The sequence below is a fragment of the Cajanus cajan genome, chromosome 10, assembly GCF_000230855.2.
Source record: "Cajanus cajan strain Asha chromosome 10, NIPB_CcT2T_4, whole genome shotgun sequence".
NCBI lineage: Eukaryota > Viridiplantae > Streptophyta > Magnoliopsida > Fabales > Fabaceae > Cajanus > Cajanus cajan.
Genome location: NC_138526.1, coordinates 49,596,629 through 49,620,936, shown reverse-complemented (window position 1 = coordinate 49,620,936; position 24,308 = coordinate 49,596,629). Strand labels below are relative to the sequence as shown.

Below are 24,308 nucleotides of genomic sequence, written 5' to 3'. Positions count from 1 at the left end.
ACGAGAGATTCTTAAAAATATTTTTGTGCGAAACAATTGTTAGTATTTAATATATAAAAGTGCATTTCTAAAAACTTGTTAATATTAAACTTAATTTTATCATTTTATAGTGATAAAAAAAATTATGAATATTTAAATCTTTTAGATTATGAAAATGTTATAGTTTAAAATGATCGAATTTTATATGCTTGAATACATATTTAAATTTATAGATTATCATATAGTATGAAAATATTTATTAAATACTAATTTATTATATACAAAATTAATAAATTTACCTAATGTGTTATTAGTCCAAATGAAAAAAAAATGTCATTGAGATGACCCACTAATAATAATTAGTCGAATTTTATTAAGAACTAGTTATTAATAAAGTTTGTTGATATTTTATATCAATAATGTGGTAACTAAAAAAATCAGTATATATTAATAAAAGCAAAAATTATTAAACTATAAATAAACTAAACGAATCAACTATTGTCTGTATTTAGTGATAGGTGGGTGAAAGAGGCCCAATTTGCGAACTCACTGATTATGATGAGGATTATTGGCTTGCAAAACCACCTTGATGGCTACACATTTCAAAAACCATATAGAATTGCAAAATACAAGAGTTTAGTAACAAGTTTAGAACTCCTTTTGAGATTTTCTTTACCAAAAAATTCACTATTTTTCATAGAAAAACTCTAAAAACATTTTTAACTTTATCCAAATAGAATCTCAGTCATGATGGGATCATTGAAAACTAAAACAACATACATACAAATATCAAGCATATGGATGAACTTGTAAATACAAAAATACAAAAACAAAGACATGACCCTAAACCTTTGAAATACTACAATGTGATGCTTACCCAGTTTTCCCTCATCATCCAAGAATTCCCGTTGTTAACTATAATCTGCAACGCAACTCTAGTTTTTGTTTGCAACGCAATTTAATTGGGCTTTAGTTTATCAACCAAAGGATCGGTCCAATAACCTAAACCCATCTTGCGAATTTGTGGGCTGGCCCATCAACGCTGTTTACAAAGCAAGTAATTTTCAAGCGGACGAGGGGAAATTTTAATAAATCTCGTAAACACTCTTTCACATGCTTTTCATAAATTCTCTATTTATTCGGTATTTTACTACTTAGTTGTCATCTTCAGCTACAAGAATGGAAATCCAACTATCATTATTTATGGGATTAGGATCTTCATCTTCTTTTTTGTATTTTTTTTTCCTTCGTACACACAAATGGAATAACTCAATCAATATAATTTAAAAAATTTATTCAATTTGATGCAAAATTTGCGATGTCTAGATACTCATAATATGATGTTTTTCATTAAATCCATCTGATGGTCACAAGGAGAGAAAAGGAATTTTTTTCGCCTAATGCCAATAAGAAGCACGAAAAGATGTGTTCTCGAATCAAAATTTACAATTATACCCCCAACATAATTTTAGAGCACGAATACATTAAAACAAATACTAAATAACATGCACTTACATAATATTGTACTAAAGGGACTAAAATACTTTGTACTTCTAATATTAAAATTTAGGAATAATTATTTAAAGAAAATATAAAAAGATTTACATTCAAGAGATATAATGGTTATATAATGGTTAATTAAAAAACAAAGACTAAGAAGGTGGTTAACAAAATATATCTCTTTTATAATATGTATAAATAATTTTGCTATCAAAAATGGGTGAAAAACATATATACAATGACAATATTAGAAGCTACTAGAAAATGATGTCTAAACTCTTAAATGTTTTGAACTAGGCGTCATCCCAATTTTGGAAGAAAAAATTAGAAAGGATAATATATTTTAATTAAAAATAAAATACGTCAACATTTTAAATTAAAGAACACATTTGGAAACACTTTGAAAATGAGAATGACAAAATTGAATTTTGTATTTTAATATTGCATTATTTTGTGTTTTTATGTATTTTAAATCTTATTATTAATTTTAATCTGCATCGTTTTTATGTATATTAATTTTAAAGTATTTTTTATTTAATTAAAATTTATTATTTAATATTTGACATATAAATATATATTAAATTGAAATTAAGGTGAATAATAAATATAAAATAATTAGATATATTGTGGAGTTCATTTGAAATACTTTAATGGATTTCTTGATTAAAGAAAAAGGTTAATTAAGTTTCTTAAAATAATGATGATAATATATCATTATAAAAATATTATTGAAAATATAATATAATTTTTGAATTAGAGTTTGACTGACTTAAAATATTTTCGGTAGGTTTAGTTATAAGCAATCTTATTGAAAATGCTCTTAAAAGATCGTGTATTCTGATTTGAGAAAGTTAAAAGACATGTAACCCAAAATAAGCTTTGAAACGGTCATCAGAATGATGTCACTGTGAATGAGAAAGGAGTATTTTCTAACTTTAAAATACTGATTTTTTTTTTATTTCTTTTTATAAAAAAAAGTGTCTTTTTCAACGATACATGCCAGAATAGTCCGATGCCTTCATAAGTTCTCTGGTAATTTACTGCTCGATCGTATGATATTTTTTTTTAGATTGTTTTTTAATAATTATATATTAACTAGTATTTTAACATTACATGATAAATGTTTATTTTATGAGTAAATTTATAATAAATAAATATTTTTAAAAAATAATTAAAATTTATTATAAATAAATATTTTCTAACATATAAGTTATATTTTATATTTATAAAAAAATATTTATATTTGATATAAAAATATTTTAAATTATTTATCATTTAAAACTATATTAAAATTTAATTTAAATATTAAACAATAAATTGAAAGAGACAAGAGACTGAGAAAAAATCCTGAAAGTGTTGAAGAAATTTTTTTAAAAATAATATTGTTAATAAAATATCCTAAAAAAATTCTTTAATTATAGTTGATATACAGAGAGGATAATTATTATTTTTGTTTTATACCATAATATTACATTGATATTTATTATTATTTATTTTAAAATACGTACCTTACTTTTAGTTTATATATTTATTTACTTTTACAATATGATTATATATTATACTAATAAATTGAGTTGACATTATGTTTATATATAATTCGATCCAAAATCGAATAAATAATCATGAAAACCCTTAACGTTAAGAAAGGGAGCGTGCGGGCTTAAAATACAGTATCTGCCAAGTTTGACTAACTTGTATATTTCACACATGGACACAAAATCTCTCATCATTCATTATGTACACAACCGCTGTCATTTAATCAAGACCAATCCATTGACATTTGATTATATTGATATGTATGGTCGTGGCACTACAATTTCATTATTTGACAAATCAAAGTCCACCCCACCAAACCGTCTAGAAAGGATTCAAATTTCATGTTGAAAAGTTCAAACTTAAATTTCAACCATAGATATTTCTTCACACAAGCGATGCAAAGTGCAATATAAATATACACATCCCCTAACTCTCAATTGCTCATCAATCAAATAGATAGCTATAGAACTTTATTTGACTTCCATTTTTTCAAAAATGGGATACAAATTACTATGCGTTCTTGTAGCAGTGACCTTTGTTATGATAACAAAGGTGCCAAAAAATGTGAGTGCTCAAAATTGTGGGTGTGCTGAAGGGTTATGTTGCAGTCAATATGGGTATTGTGGCACCGGTGACGCATATTGTGGCACAGGATGCCAACAGGGTCCTTGTTATAACCCTCCAAGTTCCTCTAACAATGTTAATGTGGCTGACATTGTCACACCACAATTCTTCAATGGCATAATTGATCAGGCTGACTCTGGTTGTGCTGGCAAGAACTTTTACTCACGAGATGCTTTCATTAATGCTCTCAGTTCCTATGACCAGTTTGGTAGAATTGGTTCTGAGGATGACTCCAAACGCGAGATTGCAGCTGCTTTTGCCCATTTCACTCATGAAACTGGACGTAAGCATTACCATAACCTTTCTTCTCATATAAACTTTAGTTCATTCTTGATTGAATTAAGATTTGCACAAAGAAAGTGAAAAACAATTTTATATTGTTGAGAGTGTGATATTTATGTTTTTTTTTTTTGTCTGTACTTTTTTTCTGGTCATGTTTCTAACACAAATAGAGTTTGTAACATGGGGTGCAGATTTTTGTTACATTGAAGAGATTGATGGTGCATCAAAGGACTATTGTGATGAAGACAATACACAATATCCATGTGTTCCTAACAAAGGCTACTATGGGCGTGGTCCGATCCAACTATCTTGGAACTTCAACTATGGACCAGCAGGACAAAGCAATGGATTTGATGGATTGAACTCTCCTGAAACAGTGGCGAATGATCCTGTGGTGTCTTTCAAGACAGCATTATGGTACTGGATGCAACATGTGCGCCCTGTCATTAACCAAGGTTTTGGTGCAACCATAAGAGCCATTAATGGTCAACTTGAATGTGATGGTGCCAACCCCACCACGGTTCAGGCTCGTGTTAATTACTACACTGAGTATTGTAGACAATTGGGTGTTGCTACTGGTGATAATCTTACTTGCTGAGTTTGCTAGCCACGCTACACATATATTTGATTATGCGGCATAGTATAGTATGAATAGTTGATGTCAATATATCATCTTGCACAAGTCATTTTTTTTGTATTCCACTATTAACACCATACTTGTGGTCAATAAAGAATTGGAGGCTTGTTGCCTTGCTTAATTTGATTGTTGTGATTATTATTCTTATGAAATACTTTTGTGTTCAATTCAATTTTGATTACTATCTGTTAATTTTTAAATATTTTTATTTATATATAGAAAGAGAATATTTCGTAATAATCGAAATAATAATAATAATAATAAAAAAGGCAGTAATAGAATTAAGCAGATAATCCAAGAAAAATAGAGAGGGCCACACCGAGGGAATAGGCTCCGACGAAGGTCCCAACGAAGTGCGGAGGAGGCCGAGCGAGGGCGCCGATTCCGACGATCCCGGCGACGCCCAGGGGAAGCCGCAGCAGAAGCGCTTTGGTGGCAGCGGAGAGAACAGCCTCAGTGTATAGTTGGTTAGCCCACTGCTTAAATAGGGCAAGTGAAAGGCCCTTAATCTTATCGGGATTAGGGTTTGAAGAGAGGGAGCGTAGAGCGGCGTCCACTTGGCTTCGATCGGGCGCCGTGGGGACCCACCTCCTGATCAGAGGGTGCGTCGTGCTCACGTGGATGTGATCGGAAGCGCTTTTCAGTTGGTATGGCAACACTCCTTCGAAAGCGTGCTGCGTGAGGGAGAGGCAGTGGGAGAAGGCCGAGTCGCATGCTGAGTCGAAATCGCCCGAGTCTGATAGACTCTTCTCCACTCTCTTCGACGCTGATAGTGATAACCCCATCTCTATTCTCTACTCTACAACTAGAATCATCTCATTCTAATTTTCTCTCTCTCCTTTATCTTTATATAAACGAATATTCCTTTTACATTATGATACTAAGAGTAACTCATTCCGCGCCGCTATGGGGTTTCCAGAACTCCAATTTCAGCCACGCTAAACGACGAGTCGTATTATGCGGCCTGCGTTCCACCTACAAAGCGCCACGACGCACAAGGGTACTCTCCAAAGAGACCATCCATGTCATACACGCCCTTAAGCTCGCGAGATCCCCAGATCACGTTCTCGACGCCAAACTCTCGCGCCTTCTCAAAGCTGACATCTTGAACCTGTTGGAGGAGTTCCAGAGGCAAAACCAGCTCCATTTGTCTCTCAGGGTTTTCCGCGTCGTTTGCCAGGAGCATCAACTGGGCCATGATACGCTGCTGCAGCTCTACGCCGACATCATACTGCTGCTCGGGAGAAACAATGAAACTCGAATGGCGGAGGAGGTGTTCTGTCAAGTGGTGGAGAAGGGGTTCAAACCGGACACGAGAATCTGCACCGAGATGATTGGGGTGTATTTGCAAGTTGGCATGACGGAGAAAGCCATGGAGATGTATGAATCCATGAAGGAATGGGGTTGTTCCCCTGATAAGTTTACATTCACCGTGTTAATCACAAATCTGCAAAAAACAGGACAACAAGACCTCGTGGAAAAACTCAAACAGGATTCTCTTCACTACCTCGAATCCCCCGATAAGTTCCTTCGACAACTCCAACAAAAAAAACCAGTAAGAATAAGATTATACTTCCTTTTTCATTCGCGTCAATTATGTTTGTTTTATTCTGTAACTGATTTTGTGTGTTTGTTCAGGCAAAAAAGAGACATGTTGATCTTGTATGAAATTTTCCAGCGTTTAGGACTGCTGCTTGTGCTAGTGCCACCATGTATCTGATATTGATTAGAATATGGGACAAAAGTGTACTGGTGCTGCCTCTTGTCTTGGCTTCTCGTCATGTTGCTAAACATTTGTTATTGTTATTCTTAACATATGTATTAGATAAATATGAACAATGCTGTTGAAATGATAATACCTATTGCATTGCATTATCAGACATGGCACATCTTACATCACATTGCCACAACCTGCTTGCAATTTCATATTCAAAGCTTACAAAAAAACACTTCCTCGTTTATTCCAATCGATTTTGTGGGTTTTCTTTTTCTATTTTCATATAAACCATTCCAATTATCTAAAGGCTAAAAACTTAATTTGATCTCTCGTAATAATTAAAAATTTCAATTTGGTCCTATTTTATATTTTGTTTTAATTTAGTCCCCAATAATTTAAAAACATATCAATGTGGGACTTTTGTCCAAATTTCACAAACAGCGTTAAATATGGACGACGTGGATGCCACGTAGATGTATAGGTGGCAAGGCTTCCTCCTCCTTCTTTAATGCACCTGGAACGTCCGGTTCTGAAATCAGAATGGCTCATTCTAGTTGCACTCGTCGTGCGTTAATTTTGCATCTAGAACAGCCCGTTCCAGATGCACAATTAACACACAACGAGTGCAAGCAGAACGACTCGTTCTAATTTCAGAACGGGTCGTTCCAGATATAAAATTAACACATGACATTCGTATGAGACCCTTGCCACGTGGAAAATTATCACATTTTTATTTTTTTTTCACGTGAAAAATGCTCAAACGGCGTTAACAAAATTTAGGCAAAAGTTCGATATTGCAATAATTTAAATTATTAAAGACTAAATTAAAACAAAAAATTAAAATAAGACTAAATTAAAATTTTAAAATATTATAAGGGACTAAATTAAGTTTTTAGTCTTATCTAAATAACATAGTTGAATTTGGAACACATAAATTCAACCAAGAAATGAGAAGCAATTATATCGCTTGCTGACATTACTAGAATATGTATTATACAAAAATTAATACAACAATAAAACTATATAAAAAAAAATCTCTTTCTCTATCTCTCTCCTGTTTATTTTTATCTCTCCTTTACAAGATATTGCGGCGCAAAATACATGTAAAAATTGGTTAAAAAAATTGTTCATCTCACCCTAAGGGGAAAAAAGTCGGATGGGAAGGAAAAAATCAGAAAACAGAGTGACTAAATAATGAAAATCGCAATTGCTTGCTCAGCTAACTAAATGGCTCGGAGGTCGTTGAACATGCTTTGCCACATAAATGCGCGGAAAGTACCGAGTCGATCTCCTGCTGGGTCCAGTTCTTAGTTGCAAGGTGTTGAAGTAATATAACCAACTGTTGGAAATCAAGCAACTGGAGCTTGTCTGACCACTGATAAAACAATGACAGATATCAGAAAATATTCATTCTCTACTATATAATCAATATCATTGCTAAAACAGATAATGTATAATTAATCTAAAGCGACTACACTGAAAATATAAAAGTGACAAAAAAACATTAAAAAAATCTAATAAACCATACTTAAATTGGACAGAGACAAGGAAAAACATAACTAGATTATATGTTTTGAAGTGGTGACAGAAATCAGATAATAGATTCAAGTGTAACTAGGATGCTGAAACTTTGCATTCTTCACAAGGAAAATTAATGCATATCAAAAGTGGGGTCTTTTAAGTTCATGCGACTATAGAGATACTTGAAGAAAAACATCAGGCCGAAGAAAAAGTTACCGTCAATCCTCCTGACCAATTCCTTCAATTTAAAAACAAGCGTTTGAGTTCCTGGTTGAGCAAATGTATAATGATCTTGCATAACATCAAGCAACTTTGACAAGCACCAATAGGAGTCAGCTACTACATTAGAGATTTCATCTGAAGATAAATCAAACATTAACCATTATCTATGCCTCCTTGTATCTCTATTCTCTTCATACACACTATAACTTTAATGCACTGTTTCACTGTCCTAGTACATCTATTTTCTCAGCTTGAAGCAAGATTCAAAAAGGAGAACCATAAAACATACTGAAAAGCGTAATCAACCTCCATGTACAGCAGTCACTGCATCATAAATTGGAATATGCACTCCAAGAGAAGTAGACGTATGCTACAATATTGTTATCCCCTACTACATAAGATGACGCTTCTATTGATTCCCAAGTAATATTTTCTAACTCTTTTAAAGATTTCATTTGATTGTTGATGAATTATATCATCAACTGCAAATATATGAAACTACTTATCTACCTCTACCCAACTCCATCCTGCAGATTTTCTTATTCTCCTTTGTCGCATAAGCCTTCTCATTTCAGCTACTTCATTCCATAAACCTTTTCTTGCATAGATATGTGCTAGTGTTAAATATGGTGCTGCGTTACATGGATCCTTCTTAATAAGTTGATCAGCAGCCTCCTTCCCAAGTTCTACATCTCCATAAATCTTGCAAGAATTCAAGAAAGAACTCCAAATTACATAATTTGGATCATAAGGCATTTCTTCCATCAAATCCCGCGCCTTACTTAAATTTCCGTTTCTAGCATAAAGATCAATCAAGCAAGCATATTGATCTATATTTGGAGACAAGCCATAATTTGTTGTCATTTTGTTGAAGTATTCCACCCCTTTGTCAAGAAATCCTGCATGATTACAAGCTGTTAAGACAGCAGTAAAGCTGATATGATCAGGAATTAACTCTTGCTTTATCAATAGACAATCAAAAAGTTCCAAAGCCTCTGAACCTCTCCCACATTGGGCGTAACCCATAATCATGGATGTCCACAACACATTATTCTTCTTAGTTGTTTGATCTAACACACATTGAGCCTCATCAATATCGCCACCCTTTGAATACATATCAATCAAAGCACTGGCCACAAACACATTCCTTTCTGAACCCATTTTAATAACAAGAGAATGCACTTGTCTTCCTTGAAGGAGCAATGCAAGGCTGCTGCAAGCATTTAAAATGGTACATAAAGTATGATCAGTAGGACTCAAATTTTTTCCCCTCATTTCAAGAAATAGCTTCAATGCATCTTCACTGTACAGATTTTTAGAATAACCAGAGATCATAGAATTGTATATAACAGTATCCTTCTCACTAGTTTCATCAAATAATAATATAGAGTCATCAATGTGTCCCCAATTTGCATAACAATCAATTAATGAGCTGACTACAAAATTGTTAGTATGATATCCCCGCTTGACAACATGAGCATGAAGAGTTGAAGAATGTTTATGGGCCCCACTTTGCCCCACGCAGGCACTAATGACACTAGCAAAGGTAAGACAATTGGGCTTAATTTGGGTGCTTAACATCTCTTTGAACAACAAGAAGGCATCTCTTCCTTGTCCATTTATTGAGAATCCAGTAATAAGTGAAGTCCATGACACATGATCATGTATTTTCATGCCACTAAATACCTTCCTTGCATCCACAATAGCAAAACATTTGGCATAGAAATCAACAAGTGCACTACTAAGGAACAAATTACCATCATATCCAGATCGAATCATGTAAGCATGGATTTGTATACCTACACGCCAATTCAGAGTTTTTGCACAAGAACTAAGTGCAGTGCAAAGGACATATTTTATTGGCTTCGCTATTGAGCCATTCATTCCGCTTAATGACTCTAGCGCTCCATAGGTACTGGCACATTTAAAATGTGTTCTACGGTAATCGTTTTTACATATTTTGCTAAAAATAATCTGCATCAAACCATAAACTTGAGATTATTGGCTTGCAAAATTACCTTGATGGCCACACATTTGAACAACTATATCTCAAAAATAGAATCGCAAAGCACAAGAGTCAGTCATGAATTGGACCATTGACTACTAAGGCAACATACACACAGATATGAGGCATATGGATAGAACAAAGGCAACAGCATAAGTGAATCCAAAACTTAAAAGCATTGCATTCCAAATTTTTAGCTTCGAAGCACTATGTGAAGCTTACCCAGTTTGCCCTCATCGTGAAACTCCAAAGGCGGCGGCTGTGGCCGGAAAATACGACGGAGGGGGGAAGCGGTGGAGGAGTACGGTTCTCTCGGTGTGATCGAGAGAGAGAGAGAGAGTGGTTTTTTGATATTTTGAAGAAACAGAGCAACGAAGGAAGCAGAAATAAAACACCCAAAACAAAAACCAATTAATTAATAAATTATCTGCTGCGCTTCGGAATACCCTGCTCCTGCGCTTTCTTCTTTCATTTTTTTATTCTTTACCCCTCTGGTGTCTTTTAAATTTATGTGCTAATTAAGAGTGTAATGAGTTCCGCTTCATGAATTATTCAAGCTTAACTTATTAAATGTTCGTCAAAATATTTTTGTTCAAGCTTTACAAGTTTGATAATAGATCGTTTATTTAAATTGATGAAAACAATTAATTGTTTTTATTTATTTATATATTATATTGAAAATATATAGAATTTTATTATAGTACTAAAATTAATTTTAAAATACCTTTTTATACTACTCAAAAAATTTATTTTTTGGATCATAAAAATAGAATTGTCTAAAATGTTTGAATTTTATGTACCACAAGTTGGGCACATATTTTAATTTGTAGATTATTGTATAGGATTAAAATAATTAAAATATTTATTAAATATAAAATTAATAAAGTTAACTAACATAGCTTAGTCCAAATGAGAAGAAGTTAAATACCTTGAACAAGGTTTTGTGTTTGAGTATTGAGTCTTGTTTTGTAGATGAAAGAAAAGTGACTTGGAAGATAGTTTTCACATATAATCAATTTCATCTCTAACAAAAATTAGTTATAATTATTTCACGATAATTACATAATGATTTTAATTGTTCTCACCTATGTTTTTTTTTTTCCTTCCTTTTTTCCCCATCAAAGCTCACAAGAAACACTTCCTCTTTTATCTTTGTATTCAAATCGGATTTTGGGTTTTCTTTTCTAATTTGATATAAAACCATTCCAATCATCCAAATCATAAACACAATTGAATTTGAAACCAATGAATCCAACCAAGAAATTGAAAGTAAATAACATCACTTTCTGACACTACTAGAATATATGTAAAATTAATACAACAAAAACAACTACTAAAAAAAAAGCCTCTCTCTCTCTCCTGTTTATTTTGATCTCTCCTTTACAAGATATTACAGCGCAAAATACAAGTAAAAATTGGTCAAAAAAATTTGTTCATCTCACACTAAGGGGAAAAAGTCCAAAGGGAAGTGAGGGAAAAACCAGAAAATAGTGACTAAATACAGAAAATCGCAATTGCTTGCTCATTTAGCTAAATGGCTGGGGGAGTTGTTGAACAAGCTGTGCCACATAAATGCACGAGAAAGTACCATCTCTAGCTCCTGGTGACTCCAGTTCTTAGTTGGAAGGTGTTGAAGGAACATTACCAACTCTTGGAAATCAAGCTTCTGGAGCTTGTCTGACCACTGATAAAAAGATAACAGAGTTTAGATACTATATAATCAATATTATTGCTAAACAGATTATATATATTTATTCTAAAGCGACTACACTGAAATTATAAAAGGTGACAAAAATAGAATGAATAAACAACCTAATAAACCATACTTAAATTCGACAGTTTGAAGTGCCATCAGAAATCAGAGAATAGATTCAAGTATAACTAGGATGCTAGAACTTTTGCATTAACCCTAAAGTAAAATTAATGCACACCACAGGGTAAGATGCTGCACAGAAACTTGCTGAAAGTTTCTGTAAATTTGGCATCCTAAATGGAATTAATTACCAATGTATTATTGAAAATGAATGGACAATAGGATTTTAGCACCGATACAACCTGCCTAAATGGAGAAATAAGAATCCAGCATAGAGCTTCTAAATAAGTATCTTAGTTATATAAGATGTCCACCGTAATCATTAATCAACAATCACAAAATTATGCAAGATTATACGGTATTCCAGAGCCATCGATAGCATGTCAGATTGTGGCACCAGGTTGCTAGTAAAGCATAAAAGCTTCGGTACAAGTGAAGATAACATAATATGATCACAACTGAGTTTCTTGGTGACTGTTAGAATGCAAAATCTTTATCTACTCTCCAAAAAGGCACTTTTAAGTTTCTAACAGCATAAAGTGGTCCAAAAGACGAGTCTTTTCTGGCTATAAAATTGAAAATCATAATTATCATTAACCACTGAAATGTACCAGAGGGGGAAAAAGAAGAATGGACAAATGGACCAAGAAATACTACACCTTGGAATCTTGGCTACAGGAGGAAATTTAATTCAAATAATTTATATTGGTTAAAAGGCCAAAGTAAGTTGGCTCACCGTTAGAAGAAAACTGGCAAATATATATACAAGGAAGTCTGGTAAGGCATCTCCTTCGGCTAGATACGTGTCCCAAAGACGCGTGACAAGATGGAAGGGTATCTAATTACATAAATCAGAAATCAGAAATCAGTCAACAAAAAATAAAATTATACCAAATTTTTTGTAGTCCATAATTTTCTCCAGTCAAATTTACAATTGAGCCTTGATTTTCGGTCCATCATATAAATTATACATGCAGTTCTTGGGAAGACTATTGCACTTAAAGGGAAAAAAATTCAGAGCAAACCTCACGGATTAGAAGACAGTTGAACCAGCGGAAAGCAAATTGAAGAAATTCCAGTCCTTGCTCCTCCATATGGCTTGAAACAGGTTCTGGTGAAACTCAATTTCAGTATCAGATTCATTTGGAGATATACAAATAATAATATACTACCTACATTTCAAAGTTGTTTTCGGGACCAAAATTTTCATTTCATTTGACACTTCAAGAAACCAATTAGTCATTAATCTTTTCATTTTTGTTTTTCAATTTTACCCTTATCTCCACCAAATGAAATAAGAGAGAGTTGTGACGGAGAGTAGGAGGATAATTTAGTCAAACGTAGTTATATTTTTCGATACTGAGGTTTGGTAAAATCAATACATATCCAAATACATAGTCAAAAGTGGGGTCTTTATGCAAATATAGAGATACTTGAAGAAAAACAACAGGCCTGAGAAAAATTACCGTCTATCCTTGTCACCAATTCCTTGAACTTAAAAACAAGCCTTTGAATTCCTGGTTGAGCAAAGGTATAATGATCTTGCATACCATCAAGCAACTTTGACAAGCACCAATAACAGTCAGCTTCTACATTAGAGATTTTATCTGAAGATAAATCAGACATCGACCAATTATCTATGCTCCCTTCTAAGTATTCTGACAGGAAAACAACTAAAAATGGCGTAACAAGATCATTTATCCCCTGAACATATCCACTTGCAGGATGTCGAATGGCCCTAAAAGAAGATCAAGAAATCAAATATAAGTAAAATAACTATTGATAATAACATGCAATTAGTAAGCAAAAACTAGTTCAATCTAATCGATAACTGCATGATGCACTTAAAATGGGAATGCTAGATAACAAAAGTTCCACTGTGGCTATATAATTTTTTTTCCTATTTTCTTTTCTCATGTTATTGCCCTAAACTGCTGTTAAGAAGAAACAAATTATACAAGATTATAGAAATCAGTCTCAGTATCTTCTGAATGTACAATAAATATAAATGAGGTAATTCACATCATCTTTCTGTTTTCTAATGCAGAAACCATTTCTAGAAGAGAATCTCCTCCCAGTCACCATCAAGATTATTATTTCATAAGATAAACGGAAACAAATCTGGGATCAGTCTGAAAATGAATGAATTTAATCCATCATGTAATACCACCGGTTTATTGGACTTGGCTTAACTATGAAGGATAATAATACTAAATGATACATAGCATGTGCTAATCTACAGCTATAGTGATAACTTCATCAGCTAACTATTGTAGGCCAGATTGAGCAGTGTATCCAAAAAACAAGTAGAAATCCTGCCTTCTAAGTTACTGTTTGGCCCAACTTCTTTTAGCCTTTAGGCCAAACGGAATTTTAGGAAAAGAAGCTTTTAAAAAGCTAGTTTTAGGAGCTTTTGACTTCTACTTCTTCTTTTTCTACTTTGTTTCAAATCCCAAGGTCCAAGAACACACCACCCAATAAATTTTAACTTAAAAAAATTATAGAATTAACAAACAATTTTAACTTCCAATTTAAAGCTCTTGTTTTTAACTTTAACTTTAAAGCAGCTTTTAAGCTCTTAAAAAGCCAAGTCAAAAAGTACCGATGTAGTGAAACTTTCTTAGCCAAGCTAAGAGCCTTATTTCGCCTCATAAAAAACAAGAACCTCAGAACACTAGGCTAAAATAAAATCAGACCCAAAAAACAAGATGCCAGTAATATCTAACCATGTGTAAAGAATACGCTCCAGTGATTTCTGAACTTGCTGTTGTTGAAAGAATGACACATCAGGTACAGTTCTTGGACAATCAACAGCAATCTAACAATCATAAAATGCAAATAGTAAAAATGAAGAACCTTGTTTTCTCTAATAATCAAGTTGTGCATATCTTATAATTGAGAATACCTGGCGAAGCATATTGATCTCATCATCTGAGCGTTCTGAATCAGGAATATCATAATACTGAGAAACACAGTCAAGATACTCAAGGCGCTTCCTACTCAAAACCCCCTCCCTTCTATCCGAGTTAGGTGGTGCGTAACCCTGTTGTCAGTTCATTATTAAATTTTCAAGAAGAAAAGAAAGTATCCATAGAAAATGTGTGGTTAACTTATTTACTTAAAAATAGATTATCTATAGGGTAAATGCTTCTCTTTTTTCTTATAAAACCATCTTCTGTGTAATGTGTGGTCTTATTCAAAAAATAAAAAAATTAAAAATTAAAAAAAAAATATATATATATATATATATATATGTAAGCAGCATCAAGATCCCTATATAAGAATGTTCTGCATCCCACCCTCAATGAAATTTTTCTAAAAATTCAGATATCACCAAAATAAAACAAGAAAATACATATCATAATAAATTATTATCTGAAATCTAAATTTGATTGTTTCCGTGCTTATTAATACTTTTGACTGACATCTGTCATGCAAGTATGTGCTTGAGCAAGAGAAATGGCTGAAGATCAGAGCTTACCAAGAGAAGTCTCCACACTGTAGGACGCATATAATCTGGAACACCACTCCAGGATAATTCTCGCAATTTCTCTACAGGTTAGATATCGAAAAATATAAGGTCTACATTATCAGTTCACTGCAGAAAAATGGAACACTAAATGGATATTATTGATGCATATGTACTGCTTTGGAAGCAAAATGTCTGTGGCAATTCCCCCTTGAAACTTCTTCTCTATAGGCATAAAGTTATTAAAAGCAAGCAAGGTTTGCACTAACCAATGATATGCTCCATTTAGAAGACCCCCTAACTGTTTATCTCCTGATTTTTGTGTTATTTATAGATTAGATTGTGTTCAGAAAATGCTTCCCATTTGTCATTGCACTTCCCAGCTGTGTCCTATCTTGGAATACTCTAGTGTGGTGCGTGAAGGATGGGTCTGCCCCGAGGATATTCAGTCTTTCTTGTGCATTAATTGTAGACACCCTGGTACTAATAGAGATGCTAAAAGGCTTTGGTGATGTTCTAAGTTTGTGGTAGTTTGATGTATATGGTTGGAAAGAAATGCAGAATTTTCACTGGTCTAGTTCTACCTATGGATTTTCACTGTCTTTAAGGGGATGTCTTTGGCAGATTATAAGAGATTGGCATGCTGTCCTGCACGCATCACGCTCTTAATTTATGTTCTTTTTCTCTTTTGCTGTAATTTTTAGCTGTAAAGGATATCTTATCCTCATCCCTTTGAATTTCTCCGCTCTTCCTCAATAATTATTTTTTATTATATGCTTGACATGAACAGCATTTTTGGCCATCAATCAAGGCATCAATGATATCATTTTGAAAAGGGGATGACAGAAAACATCATGTATGATAGCAATGCTCCATTTGCCTTGTAAATTATTTTGGGCCTTACCATCGAAAAATTCTTTAAGAAAAGGCAACTATGTCATGAGTAAGTTTATCTGAGCATACAGCTCAGAGCAAAATATGACACTTCCATAACCAGAGTGGCCATAAAGGAGCAATGAGAAAGAAGTCAATAAGTAACATAAAAAACAAAATAGAAACGAAAAAGTTAAAATACCTAATACAACCATCGTCCCAGAAAGCACCTTAGTGAACTTCATAACTCTAGCAGAATCTGTAGCTCTAGCACCCATGGAAGATTTCCGGACTTCTTCAGATGCACTCTCTACATTGGACGCTGATACTTTTAACTTATTCTCATTGGGAGTATGAAATTGTTTACTTGTACTGTGAACTTCCTCCTGTGTTAAGAATAGAGGTTTCACTTTATGAAGTGCTACCAATATATCTTACATGTTCTCCAACCAGAATTAGAGTTTCACCTTGTTAATAAATATAAATGCATATTATTAAAGTGAAAATTCGATTCTAATTGGAGAATAGCACTAATAATACTTGAAGTACCGTATCTAAGTTTTGTCTATTAGATTATGTAACTTAGAAACATGAATACTAAAATCACCTCTACGGTCTCAGTTGTGCGATTACTCGTGCCGGTATCACCGAATGAGGAGTTCCTTATATAAGTTGGTGAGGCTAAGTTTGAGTTATCTGGAGGTTCAACCCTCTGGCTCAATAATATTTTACCAGGCATGCTACGACCCTTGAGTAACCTTGACAAAGGAAAAATAGAAATTCCCATCAAACGTATAAGGCACATGCTTCCATGATCCCAGCATTTCACGGCAATAATCCAGAACACTACGAAAAGAAGCTACCCAATTTGATTGAACGGATCACAATCACATCAACATTGGCTTATTGCCTTCTATCAGACACACATAAACCATTCCTAATTCTAACCATGTCATAGAATTTCACCAATCAAAAATTCGTGATCCTAATGTCAAAAAAAATCCAATTTTTTTAATGGGTTCTCAATGTCCGACGGATGAAAACATCAACCAGTGAAGATCAGCGAATCAGGCAGCGAAATTCTCGAGATCATAAGCTTTTCAGAAAATTACGAGGAAAAATTAAAAGCAACTAAGTTGGGAGAAGAAAGGAGGATAGATACCCTTGAACATTTCTGAGGGTCTGGTTGAATCGGGAATCTAGAATTCCAGTTGTAGTGTCTTTGTTGTGTTCACGGTTGATGTTGTCGTTCTTCATGGTGGATCTCTAGGAATCAATCGGTGTTCTGTTTTGCTTGTTAGTTATCACTGACACTTCTTTTCTTTCAGAGCTACTGAGTGACTACAGCAACATCATCATGATTCATCAATGCTCCCCAAAATTCTCTTTTTCTACTAATCAATAATCATGCTTTATTTTTCGTTTTTCCATTTTACGCCTTTGTTATTCCATGTACACATTTTTTTTTTGTAATCACTTTGTAATTCTGTATTCCTTCCATTTTTTTTCAATAGTTGTTTTATCAGATTTTATTTTATTTTTTTTATTATCATTTTTTTAAAATTAATTTATTATTTTTATTTTTATTTTTATCTTTCATAATTAATGCATGTTTACTGAACAAAGTATCTATTTATTTTTTAATGTACTTATTTTTTCTCTAATCACTTAAAGGGTATAACAGAAAAATATGTAATAAATACTTTGAAAAACTAAAATATCAATCATTGTCTTAATTCTTGAACATATAACCTTAAAGACAATAAAAAAAAACGGAAAGAGTAGGGTTTGTATGAGAAATATACACACAACCTAAATAGGGCAATTTTGATATTTTAATTTAATATTAAATGATAAAAATATAATTATGTTGATTTTCATTAAGGTTAGAATTTATATCCCTTTGTAATAATAATAAAAAATTATACTTTTTCTCTTCCTATAAATATCATTCTCATACTTTAATATCTATTAATTTTTAAAATAAATATATTTCAAGAACATCACAGATTTATTTGACACAAGGTAGATAAATAGAGACAAATAAATACGATATATGATATTATATATAAAAAATAAAAATATTAATGATATATATATATTGATATCAATATTAATATTATATTATTATAAATATTTCATTAGTACTTATAATTTTTATTTATCTTTTTTTTATTTATTAAATTACATCATCTATCATATTTATTTATATCCATTTATTTCTCTATATATCAAATAAAGATTTAATTCTTCTAAAGTTATGAGTATGTTTTAAAAGATAAATTATATTTATAATTATTGATTAGAAAATCAACGATTAAAAATTATGATAAAATTGAATTTATACATAATAAAATTTTAAAAAAATACAATTTATTATTAATTTTTTAATCAATAATTATTATTGTATTTTATTTTGTAAAGTGCAACTTTCTAACCTCTAAAACATGTCAAATAAATTTGTGATGTTCAAAAATTATTTTTGCTTTAAAAAATAGTAGATATTAATATATAGACTTCAATGACTATGCATAATTTTGTCAAGAAAGAGAGGGACATTCTTTTACCCTTTTGTTTCTGTTAAGTTCTCTAATTTTTCAAACAAGTGAAAGAGATGAAAGAAATAAATAATATATATATATATATATTGAATATTTAAATTAATTTTAATATAATACTTTTTCTCCTATAATAACAGACTTACTATCTTTTTAAAAAATATATCATAATTATGTTGAAAAAAATAAGCGAGGAAAATAAAAAGAAAAGGAATAGAGAACACATTTCTCCCTTTTCATTCTAATTGGAAAGGAGGAAATATTTCTTGAGTCTTACAAAAACAACGCTCCTGACTCCTATTTACATGAAATAAATGGTGAAAAATTAGTATTTCTATTCTGTCTCTTATTTTCTACCCAAAAACCTGATTAATTTGTAGATATGACAATTGTTCCTAACCTGCAAGAACAAATTATTTGTTTTTTCTATGTTGTGAGTGGAGAATATACTTAATGGCATTTTTTTAATTATTTCTTTTATAAGAAAATATTTATTTTATATAGATGTTATCAATATATACATTAAATCATGTTATATTATTCTGATAATTATGTATACCAAATATTAAATAATCCAAACATTCATAGACCGGACCAATTTTCATGAAATAATTTAATTACAACAATTAAAAATAATGGATGAAATCCAACAAAATTTTAAAGGATCAAATTACGCATTATCTATAACTAATATTGTGATAAAAACTCCAACTAAACTAAAAATTTAACGCAGACTTTATGTAGTCATACGGACGTTTGGCAGATCCATGGATAAAGCAAACCTGAAGAATGTTCACACTGTTACATGACCCCCGAAAATCATAACGCAGGTATGCAATATTACGTTGGATACAAATAAATACATGCAAGTAGCATATAGCAGCGTGCAGTAGACTCAAAGTAAAAGCTTACAAGGTATAATGCAGGGATGGTATCTTATTTAAGATCCCCTTCCAGTAAAATCAAGAACCAACGCAAGCAAAGAGAAAACAGCCAACTCAACTTGAAACCCATGATATACATTACGACTTTTGCAACTTCAGTGTCGTCTTGTAGAATGCTGCTGTTTCTTCTTTTCAACATATTTGGACGAACTCTTTAAGCAAAATAACTTCACCATATCATTGAGTGGGGTCATTTCCCCAAACGTTGTCCCAAGAACCACTTGGAGCAGCCTTTGGTGCCTCAATGTAGTTTATATTTCCAGAAGAATTGTGTGGTCCAGGCAGTGGCTGTCCATTCGGACCTAGCGGACCAACCTTCCTCTGCTTAGTTCTAATCCCAAGCAACCGCAACACAAATCTAGCTAGTTCTCCATACAATAAACCAGAGCGATCAAACAGCTGCAATAGAGATCATGTAATCGACTAAAATTAAACTATATACGAAACATGATAAAATGCAAGTGGTTATATTATAGACTGGGTTCCCAGATTTGGCACTGTGCAGAGGAAACAGAAAAAATAAGATAGCTACACCCGCTATATTAGAATAAATATCAAACAAGGTACAAAGTGCATTCCGGAGAACAATTACATTGTATAGTTACTTCTATAAATAGTGAGTCTAGAAAAGCTGGTAGGAACTTGCTATTGGTTTTGCCAGAATATGCTATCATTCACCAAGCATGACCAAACTACACATAAAATTTTGTATAAAAGACAGTGGATCGTTTCTATATACCCTTTCCCATAATTTGACACCAAAAAGTTATATTTCCTGTTAATATCCAAAGTTAAACAAAATCACTGACCACTTTTTAGACAACTTTCTAATAAATAAATAAAATCCATACAAGTGATCGTCACCAAAACTATAAAAATAAAAAATAAAAATAAAAAAATCACAGCAATTCAAAAACACAGAACATGTATGATTTCTTGTTTCAGTTAAATTTCAATCTTACAACAGCCATAGAAACTGGGTATATAATTAGCAAATAGAAAAAATTATATAAAATGGAAAGAGAATGACAAATACAAAACCTGGAGAAGGGCAGACATGAACATATGGAAAGCCTGTGTGTTCTGGTCTATGAGTATTGCTATTCGACCAAAAAAGTTAACCACACCTTGCATCTGGCAACAGAGAGAAACAAGTTCAACAAATGCAAAGAACAATTTTGAACAACATATAACATGAAATCATATTCATATTAAAATAGCCCAAAATAAAAATATAAGAGTAAGCAGAGTGCCCAAAAAAGTACTTAAATATAACATCCATTTTCCTATGCTACTTTAATAACCAAGAACTTTAAATACAAGAAGTTTCATTATAGACCAATAGTTCCCAACAACAAAGATTAATAGCATGTTTGAAATAGCTTATTTTTCATAAGCTCTAGCAAAAGTTGTTAAAAATAATTGATCATTTCTTCAAAATTAACTGAATTAAACACACACAGGCATTATCCCTGTTATCATAATGTATTGTCTCCCACGTAGCTCATAGGCACTCCCAGGTCGTAACTAATACCATGAATGAAACATGAGATTCATATTCTTTTTGCACAATAGGATGCAATGACAAAATTAACAGGTTTTATCTAGAACCAACCATCACAATATGAAATAAGTTGCCAATGGTGAAGAAATTAAATATGACTTGACAAACAATCTATTCTAGTGAAATCAAATTGAAAGAAACAATGTCCATTGATACGTTCGCAAATCATCCTAACGGAAGGAAAACTAACTTCACCAAAGTAACATATGACTCACCACACGTAGGGCAGAAACCCAAAATCCAGGATGGGAGGGAGGGCCACCATATGGATTATTGGGGTCTTGATCTCCGTAAGGGCCACCACCCATGCCATAACCACCCATTGGACCGCCAAAGCCACTGTTATACATTCCACCTCCATACATCCCAGACGAGCCATACATGCCACCATATCCTCCCCTGTACATACTGTTTCCATACAGTCCCCCACCATACATTCCTCCTCCAAGTCCACCATAAGAAGATCCATACATTCCAGATCCATACCCGGAATTATAATTCAATGCAGAACCATATCCTGCATATATAATAATTAAAAACAACAACATTCATTAAAAATAGACTAACAAATAAATAGCTAAACAGAGAGGAAGAGCTACAACATGACACAATCTGCATAGCCGCTATTTCAGAGAAGAAGAAATCACCTCCATAGCCGCTATTTCCATAATTCTGCTCCCATGGCCTTGTGGGAACAGGCCTCCCAAGAGAATTTCTATTAACAGTTGTTGCATTCCTATCAGAGCTAGCAACGATTTCTCCGGGTTTTGCAGTCCCTGAAGCCTCAACTACATCACTCGTGTTGCCGGCTGACGGCGGTTTGAAAGGCGCGGGGCCAGACGAGGAACCTGCTTGTTCCCAGGGTTTAGGTGGAGGACCATTTCCTGCAACAAAAATTTATGTACACAACTAAAATATCAAGAAATTTTCAAAACAATTTGTAAAGATTCTAACGTCATACTTCGTTCCTAGGACGGTTGGAAGGCCACGATTTATCAATATCAAGTATGAAATAAACAAGAGACTACCCTTCACACCGAACAGAAGAAGCTTTTGTAAAGTGTGAGCATAGGTGAGTTAGGCTGTTTGTTTCCACACAATTAGAAAAACAAAAAGCAAAACTAAATAGTTCAAAACACAAATTAGAATATAATTCAAACACGACTCCACTGCGAGGCCAAGATAAACGAAACTCGTTTTCAGAATGTTCAGATTAAGCTTACTTCAATTCATACATAGAAAAAGGGGGCAAAAAACAAATATATGATGTTGAAGAGAATCAGATATAGATCCAGTGAAGGAAGATGGAAATCGATTGTTAATTATGTGGAGTGGGAGGGATTCTAGGGTTTTGACGAATTAAACAGCATGGCATGGCGGTGAAGAAGATAAAGTGTGTGAGGCGAATGAAAAAGAGAAGGAACCTGGGGGTTGTGTTTTAGGTTCCATGGGAATTGCAGAGAGACAGCATATACTAAGATTCTGAAATCACTTTGTGTTTGCCCCGATTACAGATTGGAAGGAGAAGGGGGTGGCTTTTGGCACCACCATCACCTTCTATACAATCATGTGGGCCCACTGCCTTCAGCCATGTAAACCACTTCTCATCCAAATCCCAATCAAATCATTTTTCATTAATTAAATAAATTCACTTTTTTTATCTGAATTTTCTGATAAATTTTTTTTAAAAAAAATTAAGAGATATAATTGTCATTAATCAAACATTAATTTAATTAAATTGATAACCTCAAGCGTGTGATTCAGTAGTAAGGGCCACGTTTAAGCAAGGTTAGGGGTTCGAATTTGTCTGTGTATGCAATCGCGTTAAATTTTGGGATCAACTATCCCACTCTTTGAGGTGCCTCCAACCTAGCAAGAAGTTTAGTCACTCCCTGGTGGATACTCCAGGGACGAAATAAAAAAATTTAATTAAATTGGTGTAACTAGAATTGAATCTAATTGTACCAAAATTCGTAATTTTAAATTTTTTAATTGGTTGTTGATTTTGTGTTCACACGGTTAACAAACTTTTTATTATTTTTAAATTCACATAATTATAATTGGAATTAACTCTAATTTGCAAAGTCCGTAGATTTTACAAAAAGTAAATATATGAATCCATAGGTTGAGGATATAAGAGAATTTTTTTCTTCTCTAACTTTATGACGAGTTTTAAAATATGAGTGAATTTAGTATCTTGTTAATAAATAAGTATTAAATTTAATATATATTTTATTTAAAGTATATTGTACTTATATTACTTTAATATGTTTTTGATTTTTTAATGTATGAATATATTTTAGATTAAATGTACTAATTTAATATGTTAATATTTTAATATTTTAGCTTTAAATATATAAATTTTTGTGTGCTAAGACTTTCATAATTTTTTATTTTAATTATTTTATTTTTATATTTTTATATAACTAGTATTTTAGTGTATATAATGTATAGACATGTTTATTATATATAATTTATAACATAATTAAATTTTATAATAAATTTTATATGTAAATAAATACTATGCTTATATATATATATATATATATTTAAAATTAGTATATATAAATATTTTAAAATATAAAAATATTTTTAGATTATAATAAATATTTTGTATTGTAATAAAAAAATATTTTTAGTGACTAGTTATTTATTTTAAAATATTAATATTTAATTTATAAATAATTATGATAAATAAAAACTGAATTAGATAAAAAAAAATTAAAAAATTGAAGAAAAATCCTTTAAAGTGCTCTCAAGATAAAATATTTAATGTATAAGGATTAATATTCTTATATGTATTTATCCCTAATATTCTTGGCATAAAAAAGGAAAAAAAATTCTAATTTTTTATTGAGCTCATAAGCTTACTCATTTGATCACAAGTTTCATGGGACAAATACAGATCATGAGAAAAAAGACCATTTATTTCACAAGTCAAACTTATTTGATAGTTAAAAATGCAGGTTTCATGAATCAAATCTTAAACGGGCTAGTTAGCTTGTATACTCGTCCTTACTTTAAATGGCAAAAAATGGTAATGTGTGACTGCTTTAAAAATTTA

General features: G+C 32.2%; 5 protein-coding genes across 7 annotated transcripts; 2 read left to right on the top strand and 3 right to left on the bottom strand.

Moving 5' to 3' along the window:
* Positions 1-3,253: 3,253 nt before the first annotated feature.
* On the top strand, positions 3,254-4,679 carry EP3 (homolog of carrot EP3-3 chitinase). Its single transcript, XM_020368743.3, has 2 exons — positions 3,254-3,922; positions 4,113-4,679. Exons 1-2 carry the CDS (start codon positions 3,511-3,513, stop codon positions 4,517-4,519), a joined length of 819 nt encoding a protein of 272 aa, XP_020224332.1. The 5' UTR covers positions 3,254-3,510; the 3' UTR covers positions 4,520-4,679.
* Positions 4,680-4,846: 167 nt separating this feature from the next.
* Positions 4,847-6,438, top strand: LOC109806368 (protein THYLAKOID ASSEMBLY 8-like, chloroplastic). 2 transcript variants are annotated; one of them, XM_083065389.1, is made up of 3 exons: positions 4,847-5,330; positions 5,478-6,113; positions 6,197-6,438. In XM_083065389.1, exons 1-3 carry the CDS (start codon positions 5,271-5,273, stop codon positions 6,224-6,226), a joined length of 726 nt encoding a protein of 241 aa, XP_082921515.1. In that variant the 5' UTR covers positions 4,847-5,270; the 3' UTR covers positions 6,227-6,438. The 2 variants fall into 2 exon arrangements, with proteins under 2 accessions (XP_082921515.1, XP_020224334.2); XM_020368745.3 differs by having other exon boundaries at positions 4,848-6,113.
* Positions 6,439-7,210: 772 nt separating this feature from the next.
* Positions 7,211-10,500, bottom strand: LOC109805940 (pentatricopeptide repeat-containing protein At2g13600). Of its 2 annotated transcripts, XM_020368240.3 has the most exons (4): positions 10,246-10,500; positions 9,020-9,992; positions 8,013-8,917; positions 7,211-7,650 (listed from the first exon to the last, which is right to left on the bottom strand). In XM_020368240.3, exons 1-3 carry the CDS (start codon positions 10,258-10,260, stop codon positions 8,517-8,519), a joined length of 1,389 nt encoding a protein of 462 aa, XP_020223829.1. In that variant the 5' UTR covers positions 10,261-10,500; the 3' UTR covers positions 7,211-7,650; positions 8,013-8,516. The 2 variants fall into 2 exon arrangements, with proteins under 2 accessions (XP_020223829.1, XP_020223828.1); XM_020368239.3 differs by having other exon boundaries at positions 8,013-9,992; positions 10,246-10,496.
* Positions 10,501-11,286: 786 nt separating this feature from the next.
* LOC109806606 (uncharacterized) lies at positions 11,287-17,752 on the bottom strand. The gene is made up of 10 exons (XM_020369064.3): positions 17,341-17,752; positions 16,786-16,936; positions 16,381-16,564; positions 15,318-15,388; positions 14,742-14,879; positions 14,563-14,654; positions 13,303-13,574; positions 12,862-12,947; positions 12,573-12,674; positions 11,287-11,707 (listed from the first exon to the last, which is right to left on the bottom strand). Exons 1-10 carry the CDS (start codon positions 17,433-17,435, stop codon positions 11,546-11,548), a joined length of 1,353 nt encoding a protein of 450 aa, XP_020224653.1. The 5' UTR covers positions 17,436-17,752; the 3' UTR covers positions 11,287-11,545.
* Positions 17,753-19,448: 1,696 nt separating this feature from the next.
* Positions 19,449-22,828, bottom strand: PEX13 (peroxin 13). The gene is made up of 5 exons (XM_020368363.2): positions 22,669-22,828; positions 21,892-22,128; positions 21,460-21,761; positions 20,722-20,814; positions 19,449-20,079 (listed from the first exon to the last, which is right to left on the bottom strand). The coding sequence occupies exons 1-5, from the start codon at positions 22,691-22,693 to the stop codon at positions 19,858-19,860; spliced, it is 879 nt and encodes a 292-aa protein (XP_020223952.1). The 5' UTR covers positions 22,694-22,828; the 3' UTR covers positions 19,449-19,857.
* Between the last annotated feature and the right edge of the window lie 1,480 nt (positions 22,829-24,308).